This window comes from Pristis pectinata, chromosome 8, assembly GCF_009764475.1.
Source record: "Pristis pectinata isolate sPriPec2 chromosome 8, sPriPec2.1.pri, whole genome shotgun sequence".
NCBI classification, from domain to species: Eukaryota; Metazoa; Chordata; class Chondrichthyes; order Rhinopristiformes; family Pristidae; genus Pristis; species Pristis pectinata.
This window is the reverse complement of record NC_067412.1, coordinates 67,970,853-67,988,660: the sequence shown is the minus strand read 5'-3', so window position 1 is coordinate 67,988,660 and position 17,808 is coordinate 67,970,853. Positions and strand designations below refer to the sequence as shown.

Sequence of the window (17,808 nt, the reverse complement as noted above, 5' to 3'; positions counted from 1 at the left end):
TTATTTACCTTTATTTAAATTTAAAATACTAGTTCTGGACCTATTCATCCTCTCAAATTGAATGTAAGAGTTAGTTCTATTATGCTGCTGCCAGCTAGAGACATTAATTAATGTTGTTGCACATTAACAGCTCCAGTACAGCCTGTTCTTAGTTTCTTAGAACAACACATTCTGAAGCAATCAATCACAAAACACAATGAACTTTCCATTCAGACTTTTATCTATCTGCTTTTATTACAGTCAATGTAGATTAAAATTCCACATACCTTTTGAAAGCTATTATTTCCTTTCTTTATACTTTTTCTTACTGTGTGGTTACTGTTAGTCTTTATACTACTCCCAAGTGCCACCTTGCTTTTATTGCTTCTTACCTCCACCCAAACCATTTATAGTTTCCTGAATTCAGGTAAATCCCTCAATTTAATGAACATTAATTAATGGAACCACTCCTCCATCTTTTCCTAGCCACCTTTCTTTCCTAACAGTTATGTATTCAAATCCTTATCATCCTGCAATCAGATATGATGTGATACCCATTGCAGAGACATATTTATATTTGGACTCAGTTCATCTGTTATTTACTGCACCAACAGTTGCAAATTCTGAAACCAGCTATTGAGAGTGATATTGGCAGCTGGTTAACTTAGCTCAAAGCAATGAGGCCTTTCAGTCATACTTGAAGAAACTTCTGATTTACATTTTTCTGCATTCTAATTTAAGTGAGCATTTTTACTTAAGTGGTTGCCCTTAGATCCAGAAAATTTGAGACTTGCAACTGGGGCATGATTGTTTCAATAAGTCAATTTCACTTTGCTCCCAAGTTTTTTTTTGGTACAATTACTAAGAAACTCATGGTGTAAAAGTTCTTACAGCAATTTTAAATACTCATTATGATGCACTGCAATTAACAGTATGTTTGTGTTTATTTGGCACCTTACTATTATTACCTCAAAGGCCTCAACTTTCCACCCTTGTTAGATTGAATTTAAACCAGTCACAAATATAAAAATCAACATGATGCCAAATGTGATACAGAATGGAATTTAGAGGCACCAGTTGGAAGATAATTACATCAACAGACAAGTACAGAATAAAGCTTTAACCTTTCAATGCAGTTTTAAGTTTCCCTCAATTTGAACAGACATGTTAAGAGAGAGCATCATATGTATAATGAACAGATTCTCAGCCACCACAGTCATACAATAAAAAGTTTGAGTCTCCTTACAAAAACATATACAAAGATTATTTTTAAAGAAAAGTGAAGATCAGTTATAAACAGAAACATTGCACCTATCAGGAAAGGTTGTAGACTTGTTCTTTACCATGAAAACAGGGGTGACCTCAGACAGGTCTTTAGGGTATAAAGTGAAACTGCAATCACATCGATGCTGCAAATGCAGACCCAATGTAATTGATGTATTGCACTTAAACAGAAGACTCAAAGCAAGTAGTTCAGTTATTCCTTAAAATTTAGGTATCTAAAGATTAACCATACATTAAAATTCATACTTCCAATATCACCAGTGATACATTCTATAATTCCAAGGAGTACAATCCCTTTCAACAGAAAGCAGACCACAAAAAGGTCTTAAACTTAGACTAGTTTAAAACCTGAACATTCAAATAAATATCACTGACTGTTAGTGCAGAAACTCAAATGTGTTTAGTCACTGTATATTAAAAATTAAATATGGATTATAATTAACCAATGAAGACAAAATTAGCCACACAATTTAACTATAGCACTGGACAACACTTAAAATGAATTCTCTAAAGAACCATGTTGTACAGATAGGCTTACATTTTCACTGCTGTGCTCACATTTACATTTTGCTAATATACAGCAATATGTTTAACCAAAAATATGATGACAAAGCATTCCATAAGTGTTATGTTTAACAATTTATTTTTACCATTCAATACAATGCAAAGTGCAAAAGCATCTTATACACAGCCACAATTTATATATTACAATTGTGATCCAATATGTTAACAATAGTAAGATTCTAGATTTTTATTTAATACATTCCCATTTTGTGCAATTTTAAAACTTGGACAACAACCTGAATTCTTATCCTTTAAGGCTGGTGTGGGATAGGAGAGGTTTCGTTACAGGCAACAGTATTTCATGAATTTTCCATTAGCAAGATGACCCATATAAAATCACGAAATATATTGGAAAGTATAGTAGCATGAAATCAATGAGGGACATAACAGTGAGCTATGTAAAGGCCTGGGATTATTATCCTGCAAGTTTAAAACTATTTATGACACCTCAGGTTCCTCTGGTCTACATGGTATTTGAGATCTATTCAGAAGTATAAAAAAAGAACCAGAGATTAAATCTGGGTAAAACAAATAATGGTTACTGATTTAAATAATATTTGCCTAGAGATCACTAACCCCTCTTTTCATAAATTTGTGCTCATTACAAGGATGTGATAGCTCATTCACAAGTTGCGACACTAATGCCACTGAGCCAATGCTTTAAAGAGGTGAGTTTGTAAAGTTAGAGAAACGTGGAACTAATACAAGCTCAACGTATTTGTGGAACATGTTTGCGAACCAGTTGCAGCTATACTACAATTTATGCTTGACAATAGCTCTCAAGAAATGTTTCTAATTATGGACTGAGACTTTAAGACTTGTTATTTCAAGACTGATGCAAAACAGTATACATATTCCTCTGAACCCAACATGGACCAATTAATAGTAACCTCCTCCAATGCATTTTTACTCATTGATTGACATAACTATGACCAAAAGTATTTTGTTGATACAAATCAAAAAAATTTTAAAAAAGGACCTTCTTGTAATCTTAGTCCTGCTGAAATTCTAGCAGTATCAACTTACGCAACAGGAACTGAATTAAAATAAGTAAAGCCTAGCTAAGAGCTAGAATGTCAACTCGGGTAGTCAATTTTATCTATGTTCGAAAGAGATGGTGTTCTTATCCACAGCCACCCAGTCTTTCATTCCCAAAGGCAAAGGCAGAGGGAAGAATTCGTGATCTTCACTTGAAATTGATGCAAACCTAGATCTTGAAGTGAAAAGGTAGTGCTCCCACTTTAACAAAACATCCCATTAAAGCACAAGCCCTTGAATTTTCTCCATCTACCAAAAAAGGTCAGTGATTTGTCCAAGTCCATGTATAGATAAGAACTTTTCATGGTCATAAAATGGAACTTTATGCCTTTCAGTCCAGAAACATGCAAAAACTGCATCCTAAGGTCTAGAAGCTAGATCAGGTTCAAATTTTATATAAACCATTGATATTCTCATCGCTTGTAAAAGGATCAAAGCAGCATGAACAACAAATACACAATGTAGACCATAAAAAATATACAAATAAGTTTGGTTAGCAAAAGCTCTGCATTCAGCAGCATTACTAGCAAGCATGTGTACACAATCACTACAGTATTTGTACTACACCTGCTATACTTTGTTTGCTGGATGTCCTGTACATAAATACCAGCTATGTGACTGGCATAAGAAACTTATTTACATTTTTACATAAGGCTAGTAATTTGCCATTAATTTACAGCAACTCTAATGACTGTTTAATAGTTTTTAATAATGCTTTATAATTGTTTCTGAAGATATGCAACACTTTATACATTTTCCAAACTGTTGTGAAACAGCTATTTAGCATTATGGTTCCCCAATTTGTAATCAGAGGTGACCAAACAGTTAGCTAAGAAATATTATAATTACCTATTTCCACCCAGATAATTCAAGATTTTGCATTAGATTTTACCAGGGGAAGTGACGGTGCAAGGGAAAAGAACAAATCCCAATTATCTCAGTGCTACTCTAAAGGATAATGACAATATGGAAATCTCTGCACACAATTTTAGAAAAAATTGCTAAACCGATCGACTCAAAATGCACTATTTTTAAAAATGTTACATTTTTATTTCACAATCACTGAATAAAATATGGATTTGTGTTTCAGTTTTAATGCAGCAACTCCTTCAATTAATATGAAAAGTATAAAAATGTCTGAAATAAGGCAAGCAGAAACTATAGCCTTTCAATGCATAATATTTGGAGGCTGAGGAGATGAACTATTACACACAGATCTCTAATGAAATCCTCGTGCAGTGGTTAAAACTAGTTTTTTTCCAGATTTTCCCTCCAACTAATAGGACTTTGGTTTCTACTTCTTTATGCAAGTTGGCCACGAGAGACCGCCACATGCTGCCGAAACAATGATGTAAATGACAACCTGCAATACAAAATATTTCATTGATAAAACAATACAGGTTTTAACTATAGGCTTTGCTCCCTTCATACACCCTGCTTTTGATTTTCATTAAACAATACAGATGAACAACACTCTGGTGAAGATGACAGACCAGGAAAAGAATAACAAGTAGCAACAAATTATTCATGTTATACTTTTGTATGACATATCATTGTTCCAATACACTAATGATTTATTCTACAGTTCCTGCAAGTCTCATCATGAGACCCAAATAATCTGAACGGGTCTTTCATCGACACTTAAATGGCTTAACATTAACAATTGAAATCTTTCAGCACCAATAATACTACTATAACAGAACACTACAGCACAGTACAGGCCCTTTGGCCTACGATGCTGCGCCGACATTTATCCTGCTCTAAGATCTATCTAACCCTTCCCTCCCACATAGCCCTCCATTTCTCTATCATTCACGTGGCTATCTTAAATGTCCCTAATGTATCTACCCCCACGACCTGTCAGCAATGCATTCCACACACCTACCACTAAAAAAAACACTTACCCCGAACATCCCCCTTATCTCTTCCTCCAATCACCTTAAATTATGTCCCCTCATGTTAGCCATTGTTGTCCTAGGAAAAAGTCTGACTGTCCACTTGATCTATGCCTCTTGTACACCTCTATCAAGTCACCTTTTATCCTCTTCTCCAAAGAGAGGAGCCCTAGCTCACTCAACCTATCCTCAGAAGACATGCTCTCCAATCCAGGCAGCATCCTGGTAAATCTCCTCTGCACCCTCTCTTGAGCTTCTACATCCTTCTTACATACATGCAAATTTGTTATTGGTAAAAAATGAATACACTCACTGATGCTTTATGATCGATGCTGTTGCTTATTTTTCCTTTCTTCATTCTTTTAAGCACCAAGATAAACCAACCCTTTCTTAGAGGGTTAACAACATTTTGATAGTTCAAAATAATCTGATCAGAAGGGAGGACATCAATACAGATTATCACAAGATCACAAGACAAAGGAGCAGAAGTAGGCCATTTGGCCCATCAAGTCTGCTCCATGAGCTAAACTAAAACTATTCCTATCTAGCCCCAATTTCTGGCCTTATCCCCATATCCCTTGATACCTTGACTAATTAGATACCTATCAATCTCCTCCTTAAATGCCTCCAATGATTGGGCCTCCACAGCTGTATGTGGCAAAGAATTCCATAAATTCACTACCCTCTGGCTAAAGAAATTTCTCCTCATTTCTGTTTTAAACCAGTACCCTTTAATTCTAAGATTGTGCCCTCTAGTCCTGGACTCACCCACCAAGGAAAACAGCTTAGCCACATCTACTCTGTCCAGTCCTTTCAACATTCTAAATGTTTCTATGAGGTCCCCTCTCATTCTTCTGTACTCCAGTGAGTACAGTCCAAGTGCCGACAAATGCTCATCGTATGTAAGCCCTTTCATTCCGGGAATCATCCTCTTAAATCTTTTCTGAACCCTCTCCAACATCAGTACATCCTTCCTAAGATAAAAGGGGCCCAAAACTGCACACAGTACTCCAAATGAGGCCTCACGAGTGCCCCATAGAGCCTCATCAACACTTCCTTACTTTTGTTCGTTATACCTCCCGAAATGAATGCCAACATAGCGTTCACTTTTTTTAACCGCTGATCCGACCTGGTGGTTAACCTTTAAGGGTATCCTGCACGAGGACACCCAAGTCCCTTTGCACTTCTGTACTTTGAATTTTCTCCCCATCTAGATAATAATATACAAGATTGTGCATTTATGGAAGGTCACATTTGAAAATAATCATGTTACAAAGGGGAATAGTGGAGTTTCTCAATAGGAACATGCAAATTACAATTAACAACACCCTAGCCAGGTGTAAATCCCCACCTTGTCAACAGAGCACAAAATATTTTGAAAGTGGTTCTTTCCTGAAATTCCATTTTAAAAGGGAGAGAAACTTGAATTACATCAAGAAAAAGTGACAGACAGAAAACATGCATTGATATTATGTTTTATGATCTCAGAACATGTTTATCAATGAGGTTCTTTTGGTAAAATGAAATTGACAAGTGCAGATTCCTTCCTTTATTAGGTCATTTGACATTTAGTCAGGAAACTGAACTTCCAGCTAGATCAGCTACCAAAGTGAAAACCATTCCTTTCCCTTCGCTAATAACTCAATGAGCCACAAAGGGATAAGGAATCATTAAACATTTAGCATTGCAGCTGAAAAACTAATTTTAGCCCATAAAACTCCAAGCACCTCATACAGGCTGCAGATGACTTAAATTTCAGAAATGGAAGCATTTGTCAAGGTGTGAAAGTTCACTAACATTTTGTAACTCCCAAGGAACTATGTCATAAAGAATTGAGAAATATACTTACAATTGCTACAATTGCAATAACGATGGTCAGTTTGAGGTTTTTCATGCACATTGCTCTGGCTAGGTTTCTGCTGGTGGTTTTAAATGTGACCGACTATAAGTAAAGGAAAAAATGCATTTAATTGATTCTAAAAAAACTCAAAATGTAAAATGAATGGTCTCCACAGACAAATATACATTTTACAAGAGGAAGAAATTGACACCAAGTATAAGAGTCCATAAAAATTGCAGCAGTCTTACTTGCAGTTTAGCTTTCATTTCAGCCATCTCTTGACTATTTAGAAATCAAGTAAAAGGCAGTAATCAGACAAATTTAATATCTACAGCAGGATTAGAACAGTTCCTTCCCACCCCCCAAAGGTTTCTGGCCACAAAGCTTCCCAAGGTTCAAGGGAAGATTTGTTGATACCAAGCCAAAAGAAAAACTAGAATAATGCCCCCCCCCCCCCCCAAAGAATATGGAACATTCCAAAGTGGCCCCCTCCAATTAAAAGGCCAATACTACACCAAGGTAGAAGTTTGTCTTGAACTGCAAGGATTAATGTCCAAACTGTAATATTTGGGCATTGTACTCAATTTCTCCAAGCAGACTTCAAGCAGAATACAACATGCATGTGCTGCTATATCACACACCTAACATATCTGGTAGAGGATGAATATTTACCCCCTACATCTGTGCCACTTTCTCAACTACAAACTTGGGATTTACAAGGTTTTGATCAGTGAAATCACGTAGAGCTCAAAAGTTAATTTCGTATTTTAGTGCTAGCTACAAGGCAGGCGCTGAATACTCACAGCATCCACTAAATTATCAGTTTTGTCAATCAACAACTCCAGTTTTTCTCCTCTTTGTGCCACCAAATCTGCAATATGGGAAAAGTTGCAAGGTCAAGTTATGACATACAGGAATCAAAATGAGGTGACAGAAGATTAATGAAATCAGTTGACATGTTTAAACAGAATATCATTATATTCTTATCCACAGCATGGTTTGCAGCAACTAGTTCATATTAACAGATTTCAAATTCAACCAATTTGCTTTAAATGCAGAAGTGCAAAGTTACAATGGGATAAGCACATGGATGGATTTGATGAGAAAGGCTTTACAATTTAACTTACTAATAAAGGGGGAAGTAACATGGGCAACCAGGGGGTGCATTGGAATTGAACATGACTGATGAAATGTGAATAGATGGAAATTACAAAATCTGAGGGGACGTGTGGAGTCCAGCTGGAAGGAGGTTAAAAGGTGATAAATAGCACATACATTTCAGCAGCAGTGGGACAATGGAAGTGCATCACATAGTTAATCTTTGTGGTGGATACAAAGATAGTTTAATCACTATGTTAAACAAGATTCCACTGGGAACAATGAGAAAAATAGAAGTGTAACTGGTAGAGGGGGAAATCATTTCTGGACAATGCAGGAAAATAAGGCATCAAGGGAGTTATGGTATTTGACTTCTGAGCCAGGAATGGGATAGACTGTTGGATTCAAAAATAAAAGGCAAAGGAAGACACACGATCAAATTAAATTCTGAGGACAGGTCAAAAGCAATTAAATGCCAAAAGCAGTCTTGGCACCATGAGGGGGATAAAAAAAAAGTGACTGGAAGCAACACGAATAGGGTTTTCAGAGATAAAAGTTGGAGCTCAATAGCAATAGGGTTTTCAGAGGACCTGGAGATAGAAGGGATTACAAACAGGAAATGTAGAAGGATAGGGGAAAAAAAGGACAGACAACCATTGTCTCAAGGGCAACAAATGTACTCTCTGCTCAGGCACTGAAGACACTGTAGGGGATAGGGAAAATCAAGTTTGGTTCAGTGGGATGTCAAGTAGAAAAAAAGGAGCCATGGTCCTTCTTTCAGGATTATCCTGTATTAAGTCCCTGAAGTGTGCTCTTACCATGGTTGACTCAGGTCAGGCTTTAAACAATCAGATGAGTTGCCTGTGAAGATTAGCAACCAGAAACATCATGGATGAAAGAACATCTAATGGGGATGAAGGTACTAAAAGGCAGAGTAGAGGAACCAAGGGAGCATCTATTTACTCAAGACATGGTGTGTTGATGAGTGATTAATGAGGGTCGTCACTGATGAGTTTATCTATGCACCCAGGACAATTACTCACACAGCAGAAGGATGGAGCAATAGGCAAATCTCAGACCATCTCATCACTGATGAAGAGAAAACTAGTTATATAACATGGCCACCACTGAGGGTTTAAGCAGGAGGGTTGAACAATGAGAGCATTGCAGATAAATTGGAAGAATGTTGTTAATTTTATATAATGAAGGGGAGTCGGGTTTAATTCCATTGACAGCTCCGTAGCAAATGAAGCAATCTCAGCCTGCATGCAGCAAGTCTTGAACATTGTGGCTTGAATGTCACTTGCAAAAAAAAAGCTAAACAATGACCATGGATAATAAGACCTGGTCTAATCACCTAATCTTGATATGGTAATAATCCTGTACAATTCAGTGCCCCATAATAAAGATTCTAGCACTAATTGTTCACTAGAAACAGCCACATAAATACTGATGTTATCAGCACAGGTCAGAGGCTGGCTAACCTGTGGCAAGTGACTTGCCTCTTGACATTCTAAAGCCTTTCCACCATTTACGAGGCAAAAGTCAGGGGTGTGATACAATACTCTCCATTTGCCAGTGTACATTCTGATCCAACAACCATGAAGCAACCTACCAGAGTGCTACCCCATCCACCATCCAAAATAACGGTACCTTCTATGACTGATGCGCCATGACTGCAGAGTGTACAATCTACAAAAGGCACTGCAATTACTCTTCCAGGCTACTCCAATAGCACCTCCCAAGCACACCACGTGCAGGTTATTCTCCAAGTTGCACTGTATCACAACTTGGAAATACAGTACAACTCTGATAATCCACTATCTGACCATTCAGAAATGCCAAACGTTCTCATCTGATTCACCAGGTAATGTTTCCCATGCTCCCTTCCAGTTCAAAGCCCCAGTTACCGCGGTCTCTTTAAACTGATTAGTGTCCTGTTCCCAGATGCTCCTTTTAAATTTACCATGTTCTCTGAAAAATTTATTCTAATACTGTGTACCATCTTAAAAAAAGTGAATTAAAAACAGGTCTTGGATATTAATAGAAATAACATTCAATAGTCTAGAAAATCTGTTCATTTATTAAAATGATTAAAATGACACAAAAATCTGTGTCACAAGAAGTCCCAAGCAAGTGGGATTATCTGCGTTTTACGATGTATTGCTATTCCTTCATCATCAGTGGGTCTAAATCCTGGAACTCCCCATCCCAAGGCATTGGACCTTCACCAGAAGGACTGCAATAATTCAAGGGAGTAGTTTACCACCAGCTTCTCAAGGTCAACTGTGGGTGGGCAATAAATGCTAGTCTTGCCAATGGTGTGTATAGATTCAATTGTTGGGCTCAGAAAGCCAGCAGTGAATCAAAGTTAAAAAGTAGCTTCTTTATACCACCCCCCCATATCTACGTAACTTTCCTTGAACTCATCATTTACTGAAGGTTCGCAGAAGGCATGCATCATTTGTGCATATTAAAAGTAGATTAGAAGGTCTGGCCTCTTTCAAGGGTGATAAAATCAAGCAATAGGAAAATAAATGGTTTCAATTGTTCAGCTGTGGTCATAATGCTTTACATTTAATATCCTAATCATACCGTCTGCTTTAATACAAATACCAGTACACAGCACTAACTGCTCACAGCTTTAAACGCAAGTTACTTTCTGGAAATACTAACTGAAAACAATGGATTAAAACACTTAAATTCAAATCTGAAAACAAAATGCCATAGGTATTGTAAATACAATTTTTAACAATCGTGAAAAGTTCAGGTATCATCCATGGGAAGAATGAAACAGGGTTAATATTCCAGATAGACAATTCTCATCAAAAATCAATGAATGATTATCAAGTTGAAAATTGGATCTCTTCTTCCCATCTGCATTTATACTGTCTGGCCTGCAAAGTACTTCCAGCATTTTGTATCTAAAAAATACTTGGAAGCAGAGTTACATGAACGTAGACAAGTTCAATATATTTCAATGCTATTTTTTAATGTCACAAGATTAAGAGTCGACACTAAAAAGCATTTATATAGCACAAAGGCAGTAGCAGCTGACAACCCAATGATGTTACATGATAGCACATGGCAGGACCACAGACTGGCAGTATCAGTGGATCACTTCATCAAACGTTATGCAGCTCTTGAGTTCAAGGTTTTGGTGCATTTCTGAGCTGTTATAAATCTTAGTGGCTGCTTATAAGCAGCTACTACTGTGCATTGGCATAAGAGTTAAGAAAACTAGACTTTCAAAACAAAGACTGAACATTCTCCATATTCATACATACCAATATTTCGGACCATGATTCCTTTCAACTCGTCCACTTGTGTTTGAGTCTCTGAAATACGGTCAGAGTTCTTGTTTTCTGATAAGTATTTCTGAAATCACATGTGACAAATTCAATGCCCTCAAAAACTCAGATTTACATCCACATGACACACAAGTAACCTACATTCAAACTGTTGTTCAGACATCAAATTACAAGAAACGATTGCTGAATGACTGCTGACACAAAATTTGAATGCAGCATCAGCATCTGTTCCAGTCACTTTCCCACTGCTCAAGGCAAAGAATTGTTTCTCCATTAGAAAGGAGGTTGAAATTTGTGCAGTGTGGAGGGATATTGCAAGTCATCAGTAACATTCAGCAGTGAAAGTCTCAACTTTCAAGTTTATGCAGCTTTACAAAACTTTACTAGAATATGATGAATTATTTGTTAAGATAACTCAGTGTTTTACTGAAAGGTCATTGGACAAGTTCATACAACTTCAAGTTGCGCAGTTCAATGCCCTCAAGACCATTTGCTGAAACAAAGCAAACAAAAGTACATAGAAATCAACTAGATCAATAATGGAGTATTTTCCAGTTCCATGAACAATTCATCACCCCTCCTCTCTAGAATTTCTCTCCCCATTAATTAATGACATCCTGGTCAACACCCAACCTCCAGTTTATACCATCCCACTACTCATACAATACCCACCTTCCCCATGTGTATGGCATTCTCTTTAAAATACATGTAGAACTAACCACAATAATGGTCAAAACTGATTTGTCTGTGGATGAAATATTTCACTGTGAAATATTAGATTCACAGACAAAGCAGTATTGACAATAGCTGTCATTAGATTCAAGATCTGAGTAATAGGTTCAGAGCAGAGTAACACATTGGAATTGGTTTATTATTGTCACATACTGATAAAGTGAAAATCTTTGTTTTGCATGCCATCCACACAGATCATTTCAAAACACAAGTACATTGAGGTAGTACAAAAGCAATAATAGAATGTGAATATAGCGTTAGTTACAGTTAGAGAAAGTGCAGTGCAGGTAGACAATTAGGGTTCAAGGGCCAGAATAAGGTAGATGGCGAGGTCAAGAGTTCATCTTTAACATACAAGGGGTCCAATCAATAGTCTTATAATAGTGGGAATAGAAGCTGTCTTTGAGCCTGGTGGTGTGTGTTTTCAAGCTTTTGCATCTTCTGCCCAATGGGAAGTGGGGGGAGGGGTGAGGAGAAGAGAGTATGCCTGGAATGGGAGGGGTCTTTGATTGTGTTGGCTGCTAATTCTTCCTAAAGTACACAACTCTTAGAGGCAATAGGCATTTGGTCTCACTTTGAATGTGCAACACTGGACAATGAATGTTGACAAGAGCACCGGCCAATCATGAATTTGGCCTCATCTGAACCATACTTCACACATTTATAGGTGTAATCTCATTGGAAATCAGCCATGATTGAATGGCAGAGCAGACTTGATAGGCCGAATGGCCTAACTCTGGTCCTATATCTTATGGACTTATGGATAGCACTCAAGGGAGATGCTATTGTTTGCCTACCATGACAGATATGCTAAGGCTATGTAAAGATAGTCAAATGTTGCCCCAGCTGGATCTCTACCTCAACACCAATATGAGTCAAATTAGGAGCAGGATAGTACTCAAATGGCAATGTTAGCCCCTTTCTCCCCCTCAAGGGCATAGGCCAGGTTCTTTTCAAGGCTGGAATAGAAGTTCTCCTTGGCTGCATGATCCTAGTGTGCTGGCACAGTGCTGAAGTGAGGATGGTGCATTTATCCCATGGCAGAGGTCACTGAGATATCAGACAAGTTAATTCGTGACGGCAAAGCTCAATCCATGAAAATAGTATCCCTTTTCCTGTTTGGCCTTGTGGAAGATGTCACTCACCACCTGGTTCCTTGAGCTGTCAGTCGTTCTCACTCAGTGAGAATGCCAATGTCAAAATATCTAGGTTCCTGTACTATTATAGCAGAGCCACATCCAGGGCCATCACTATTATAGCTGTCGTTAAGGACCCTTCATAACGAGTGGAAGTTGCTATATGTGACTTCTTTTAATGTGGGATAGGTACTGTACACCAGCTATTCCATGGAACAGAGCCAAGTATGGAGACCAGACTCTGCTGCATGGACACTGACACATGCACCTCCTGCTCCACTTATGGTAGATTCTACAATTCCTACATTGCTGATGAGATCAATCTCAGATCCCACAGAAGTGTCACCCCCGATCCAGAGGGGTTGCTTAAGACAATGAAGACAAGTGGACAGAATAGGATAAGTGTCGGTTCAGCTGCAATTAGATGCTGGATGATATAGCAAGCATGTCTTTAATGTTTTAAATAGTATTATGAGTATTCAGTTTTTCCAATCAGAAGTTATTTCTCAACTGGCCTTTGCTAGTTTCTGAAAGATTACAGAAAACAGATATACTCACCATTTGTGCAGCCAACACACTGGAGAATTCACTGTTCATTGCATAAGGCAATGCAGTTTGAGCCCTCGAACCATATGTGGTCTGAAATCGTTTCTTTATTTCATTTAGAAAGGTAAATGCTCTTGATCGTTCAAAATCCTGAAGAAAAAAAAAGTTTCAACATGTTAAATGAAACTGTAGCATTCAAAACAAAAAATACAGTTTTAAATAGGACCCGATAGCTATACTGTGGATGTAGCAACTGCATGCCTTTCTCAACTAACATAGGCCTGTCCCTTCCTTCCTTGAACATTAGTGCAAGTCAGCCAGGACATACAAAATACTTAATGGTTAACAGTCAGATCATCAAGATTAAAATACAGTCTTGTAATAGCCAATAAAAAACACCATCTCCAAATAATGTTTTCACCAAAAGTGAACCTGTGCAGCCTGCATAGCCTATACAACACATTTAACCATCAGCCACAAATCCCCCAAAAAGGTGATTTCTTTAGAAATTATACTCACATCATCTGTGATACACAGGTATATTATTCTATCTTGGCAAATATAATGAAATAGATAACTGTGGAAGAGAAGAAATCTGTTAGTATGCAATAGTGGCTAGTTAAGCAGTTAACAAAATTTAGCAATGATGCTAGTATGTTGTAATTAACGACTTGCAGGGTGACAATGGAGTGAAATAGTAGAAATAGAACATACATTTATGTGACAGATCACTATCTGTAGACCATGCTGTGGTTACATTCAACATTGCAAATAGCTCCAAATATTTTGCAAATAAAGCAAGAGGTGCACACTTATGCAGAAAATAAGGAATTTAGTCAAAGATATTGCAGAGTGAAGTCAGAGAGGAGTTTGGGGGGTAGGGGGTGGCTTGGGACTTTTGATGAAAATAAGGGAGTGTGAAATGGTTCTGGAGAAACATTAACAATGTAGCTGAAAAAGGGGGTTCGGGGAGGGGAGAATAACCACCACTACCCTCCCCCAGGAGGGCAGGATACATAATGGGAAATGTGCTCAAATAACTCAAGTAGCATTAAAAAATGGAACATGTTCAAAATTGATTCACTGGGGCACACCAGCACTTGTTAGGAAGCAGAGTCAATGAGCAAATGCAAATTTGTACAGCACTAAACAGCAAATTCAAATAAAGTTTCTAACATTCAGAGAAAACCAATGATAGAATTTGAGAATAACTGAACAGGTGATACAATGGATAAACAGAGCAGACAATAAAGCAGTTAATTTTCCAAATGCATATAACAATGGTTGTAGCAATAGACCAAACATGGGCAAGATTACAACATTAGAAGTTGTCAACTACAAAAGCAATGCTCTAGTGAGTCACAAACAACACAGGCTCTCCCAGCAATCCAAAAGTCTAAAGATGCTGAAAGCCTGAAATATATGGAAATTGGTCAAAGTACTCAGGTCGGGCAGCATCTGTGGTGAAAGACAGCAAATATTTTAGCACAGATTCTGCTCAGCAGATGCTGCCTGACCTGCTGAGTATTTCTAGCATTCTGTTCTTATTACTGGCTATCACAAATCAATCTGGATGGCTACTTGCTATTCCAATCTTTCTAGTTAGACATTTTTCGAACCACCAAATTTTATGATTTTGCCTTAGAATCTGTCCCAAAATAGCTAATGTCCCTTTTATCACAGGTTATGTAAAAAACTTTTGTAAAGCTCATAGGGAATTAAGTGTTGCAGTGTCAGGCTTTCGGATGAGTTCAAAGGCAACACTAACTTCAAGCATGAAAAGTTTCTCTTCCCTGGTGCTCATTAAAAAATATCTTGGACTCATTACATAATGCAGTAAGTTCAGTAGAAACTTGGCCTTCTAACTCAAAAGGCATAGATAAGCAGAAATGGGAAAGGAACGGGCAAAATATACCTCTTCACTGCCTGGCTGTGCCCATCGCTAATAATCTCGGGCCTTATAACCCTAGTTCATTCCTTTTCACAAACAATATGCCTCTGATTTTAACTCATTTGCAAAATGTACAATGAAGGATGGTGCCATGCTGAGTAATACTAATGCTGCAGAACAGAAATTTAAGCTTTATATCTGAAAATAGTTGACTAAAATGGGAAAGCATTCAAAACCCCCACCTACTGTACATAGGTAAAGCATGTTGAAAAACCATATTTCCTGCATGAGCAGGTTTTTTAAGAAACAAAATGCTAGAAACACTCAGCAGGTCAGATAGCAACTGTGGAAAAAGAAACTTAACATTTCAGGTTGATGAAGGGTCTGGAACCTGAAATGTTAACTGCTTCTTTTTCCACACATGCTGCTTGAGCAGTTTTTAAGTATGTTGTTGGCTTAGTGGTTATGAATCATCCTATTATGTCCGAATACAAGAGCATGAGGATATAACAAGGAGAATCTTAGTAAAGATAAGATTGAAGAAATAAATCCTACACCTAAATGGTGTCTTAAAAGGAATTGGGGTTTCTGTAAAATATAATGTTCACAAAGAAGCAATATTCCAGTGTGTACACATAAATAATTCAACAAGTGAAAAGCTTTCAAATTTTAGTACTCTCTTAATTGATGATCCTAGACCTTGTACGCTTCTCAGATGTAGGGCTTTGGTACTTACTTTCCATGAGAGTAGGTCAGTTTATTATTTTCTGATGGGATTTTTGACAGAATCTGCTCAGTTACTTCCAAAAAATTTCCTCCACACAAGGCATTTTTTGCAAGTATTGTAGTGCCTCTTGCAACCACTGCAAACAAGATAGCCATGGCTCCTCTCAACAAGGTGCTGCAAGATACAAGACAAAATTATATAGCAGTTAACTGTAAATCACTGCATTACAAAGATCAAATCCTTCTACCAGCACACTCTTAAGTTAGAGTTCAGAATTCACATCTTAAGAAATGTAAATAATCTTAGTTAATATATGTCCATACAGGTGAGCAATAGAATAGAATAGGGTTAAAACATTGGACTTGGAGAAATTTCAAATCAGCATATAAAAACAGAAGAGGGTATTACACACTGATCTTCATCCACATTCATATGAATATTCCAGTCAAATCTTGCAGTGCAAGAACTATTATTTATGAAAAGTTAATGAAAAAAATCATAAAATGATTCAGAAAAATCAAAACATTTTAAACAAGAAAATAAAATGCCAGGCCAAGGAAGGCTTAATCAAAACTTTGGTAAGGAGTAGCCTCTTGAAAGATGAAAGAGAGAAGTTTAAAGACTAGAGAGGTTACAGGATTGAATTCCAGTATGAGATGCCTCACAGTAAAAAGGCATAGCTGACATTGATGGGGAATGCAGGAGGAGAGATTCAGAGCTTCTTGTTTGGGAAGGGAAGGGTGGGTTATGGAGCCTGAGGCTATTAGAGACAGAGATACAGCAAGGATGATGAACGTGCATTTTTGCCCAAGTACAAGACTACAACTATTTGCTTAGTATCAAATTTCACGTAGATCCAGTTTTGACTTTCATTTTTGCTTTTATCTGCAATGTCTCAACAAATAGCCTCACCACCTAATCCAAAGTATAATTATCTAATACGCAGCACTGAAAGCTTTGATTATGCCAAACTCGTGCATACAATCTACCATCTGACACAGATCTTCCTATTCATTCCCCTTTCAGGTGGCATTTTCACTTCTGAACCATATACACTTGGTAACACATATAGTTCAAAGATAAAGCTTGTAAATAAATAACCTGAACCGTAAAACAAAAATCCAGCTCATTGGAGAGAATAGAGCTTTACCTAATTGATTACACCTCTAACATCTTGACAGCCTGCACTTTAAATAATTACTCCACAGACTGGAAACTTGGCTGTAACTGTTAGGAATTTTCCACTGTGAAAGCAGAAAAAACTTTACACCCAGCACTGACTTTACAAAAATTCTGCTGACAACACCCAAGTCTTCTTACCCCAAGCGACCTACCTGAACCGCCTCCCACCCAAGGCCTTGTTGTGCTGAAACAGCTCCCTCTCCACACACTTCCGGTCAGGTGCCCTGTGCTCGCTGCCTATACACCGTCGGCCGGCTCCGCTTCCACACACTGCGCATGTGCGGATTTCCAGCTAATCCAAGCGGCGCAGCACAGGGGGGCGAGCCTGCAACTGTGGGTTTGAGCAACGAGCCGGTGATAGGCATCAACTGGAAAGAAAATAAAAAAAAACAAATGAAAGATATCTCAGATAAGAATTGAAAATGCTTGAGATACTCTGTAGTATCTTCGGAGAGAGGCTTAGAGTTAATATTTCAGGCCAATGAGCTACCATAAGTAGCTGAAAATCAAAACAGCTGCAGATGCTGGGATCCTGATAGCAAAACAAAAATGATAGAAATACTCAGCGGGTCGGGCAGCATCGTT

The 17,808-nt window shown here is 37.7% G+C and overlaps 1 protein-coding gene across 1 annotated transcript; it reads right to left on the bottom strand.

Annotated features, from left to right (window-relative positions):
• Window positions 1-342: 342 nt before the first annotated feature.
• On the bottom strand, window positions 343-17,571 carry sybl1 (synaptobrevin-like 1). Its single transcript, XM_052021099.1, has 8 exons — window positions 17,376-17,571; window positions 16,051-16,215; window positions 13,943-14,000; window positions 13,436-13,573; window positions 10,986-11,076; window positions 7,404-7,471; window positions 6,610-6,702; window positions 343-4,228 (listed from the first exon to the last, which is right to left on the bottom strand). The coding sequence occupies exons 2-8, from the start codon at window positions 16,194-16,196 to the stop codon at window positions 4,160-4,162; spliced, it is 663 nt and encodes a 220-aa protein (XP_051877059.1). The 5' UTR covers window positions 16,197-16,215; window positions 17,376-17,571; the 3' UTR covers window positions 343-4,159.
• Window positions 17,572-17,808: the final 237 nt, after the last annotated feature.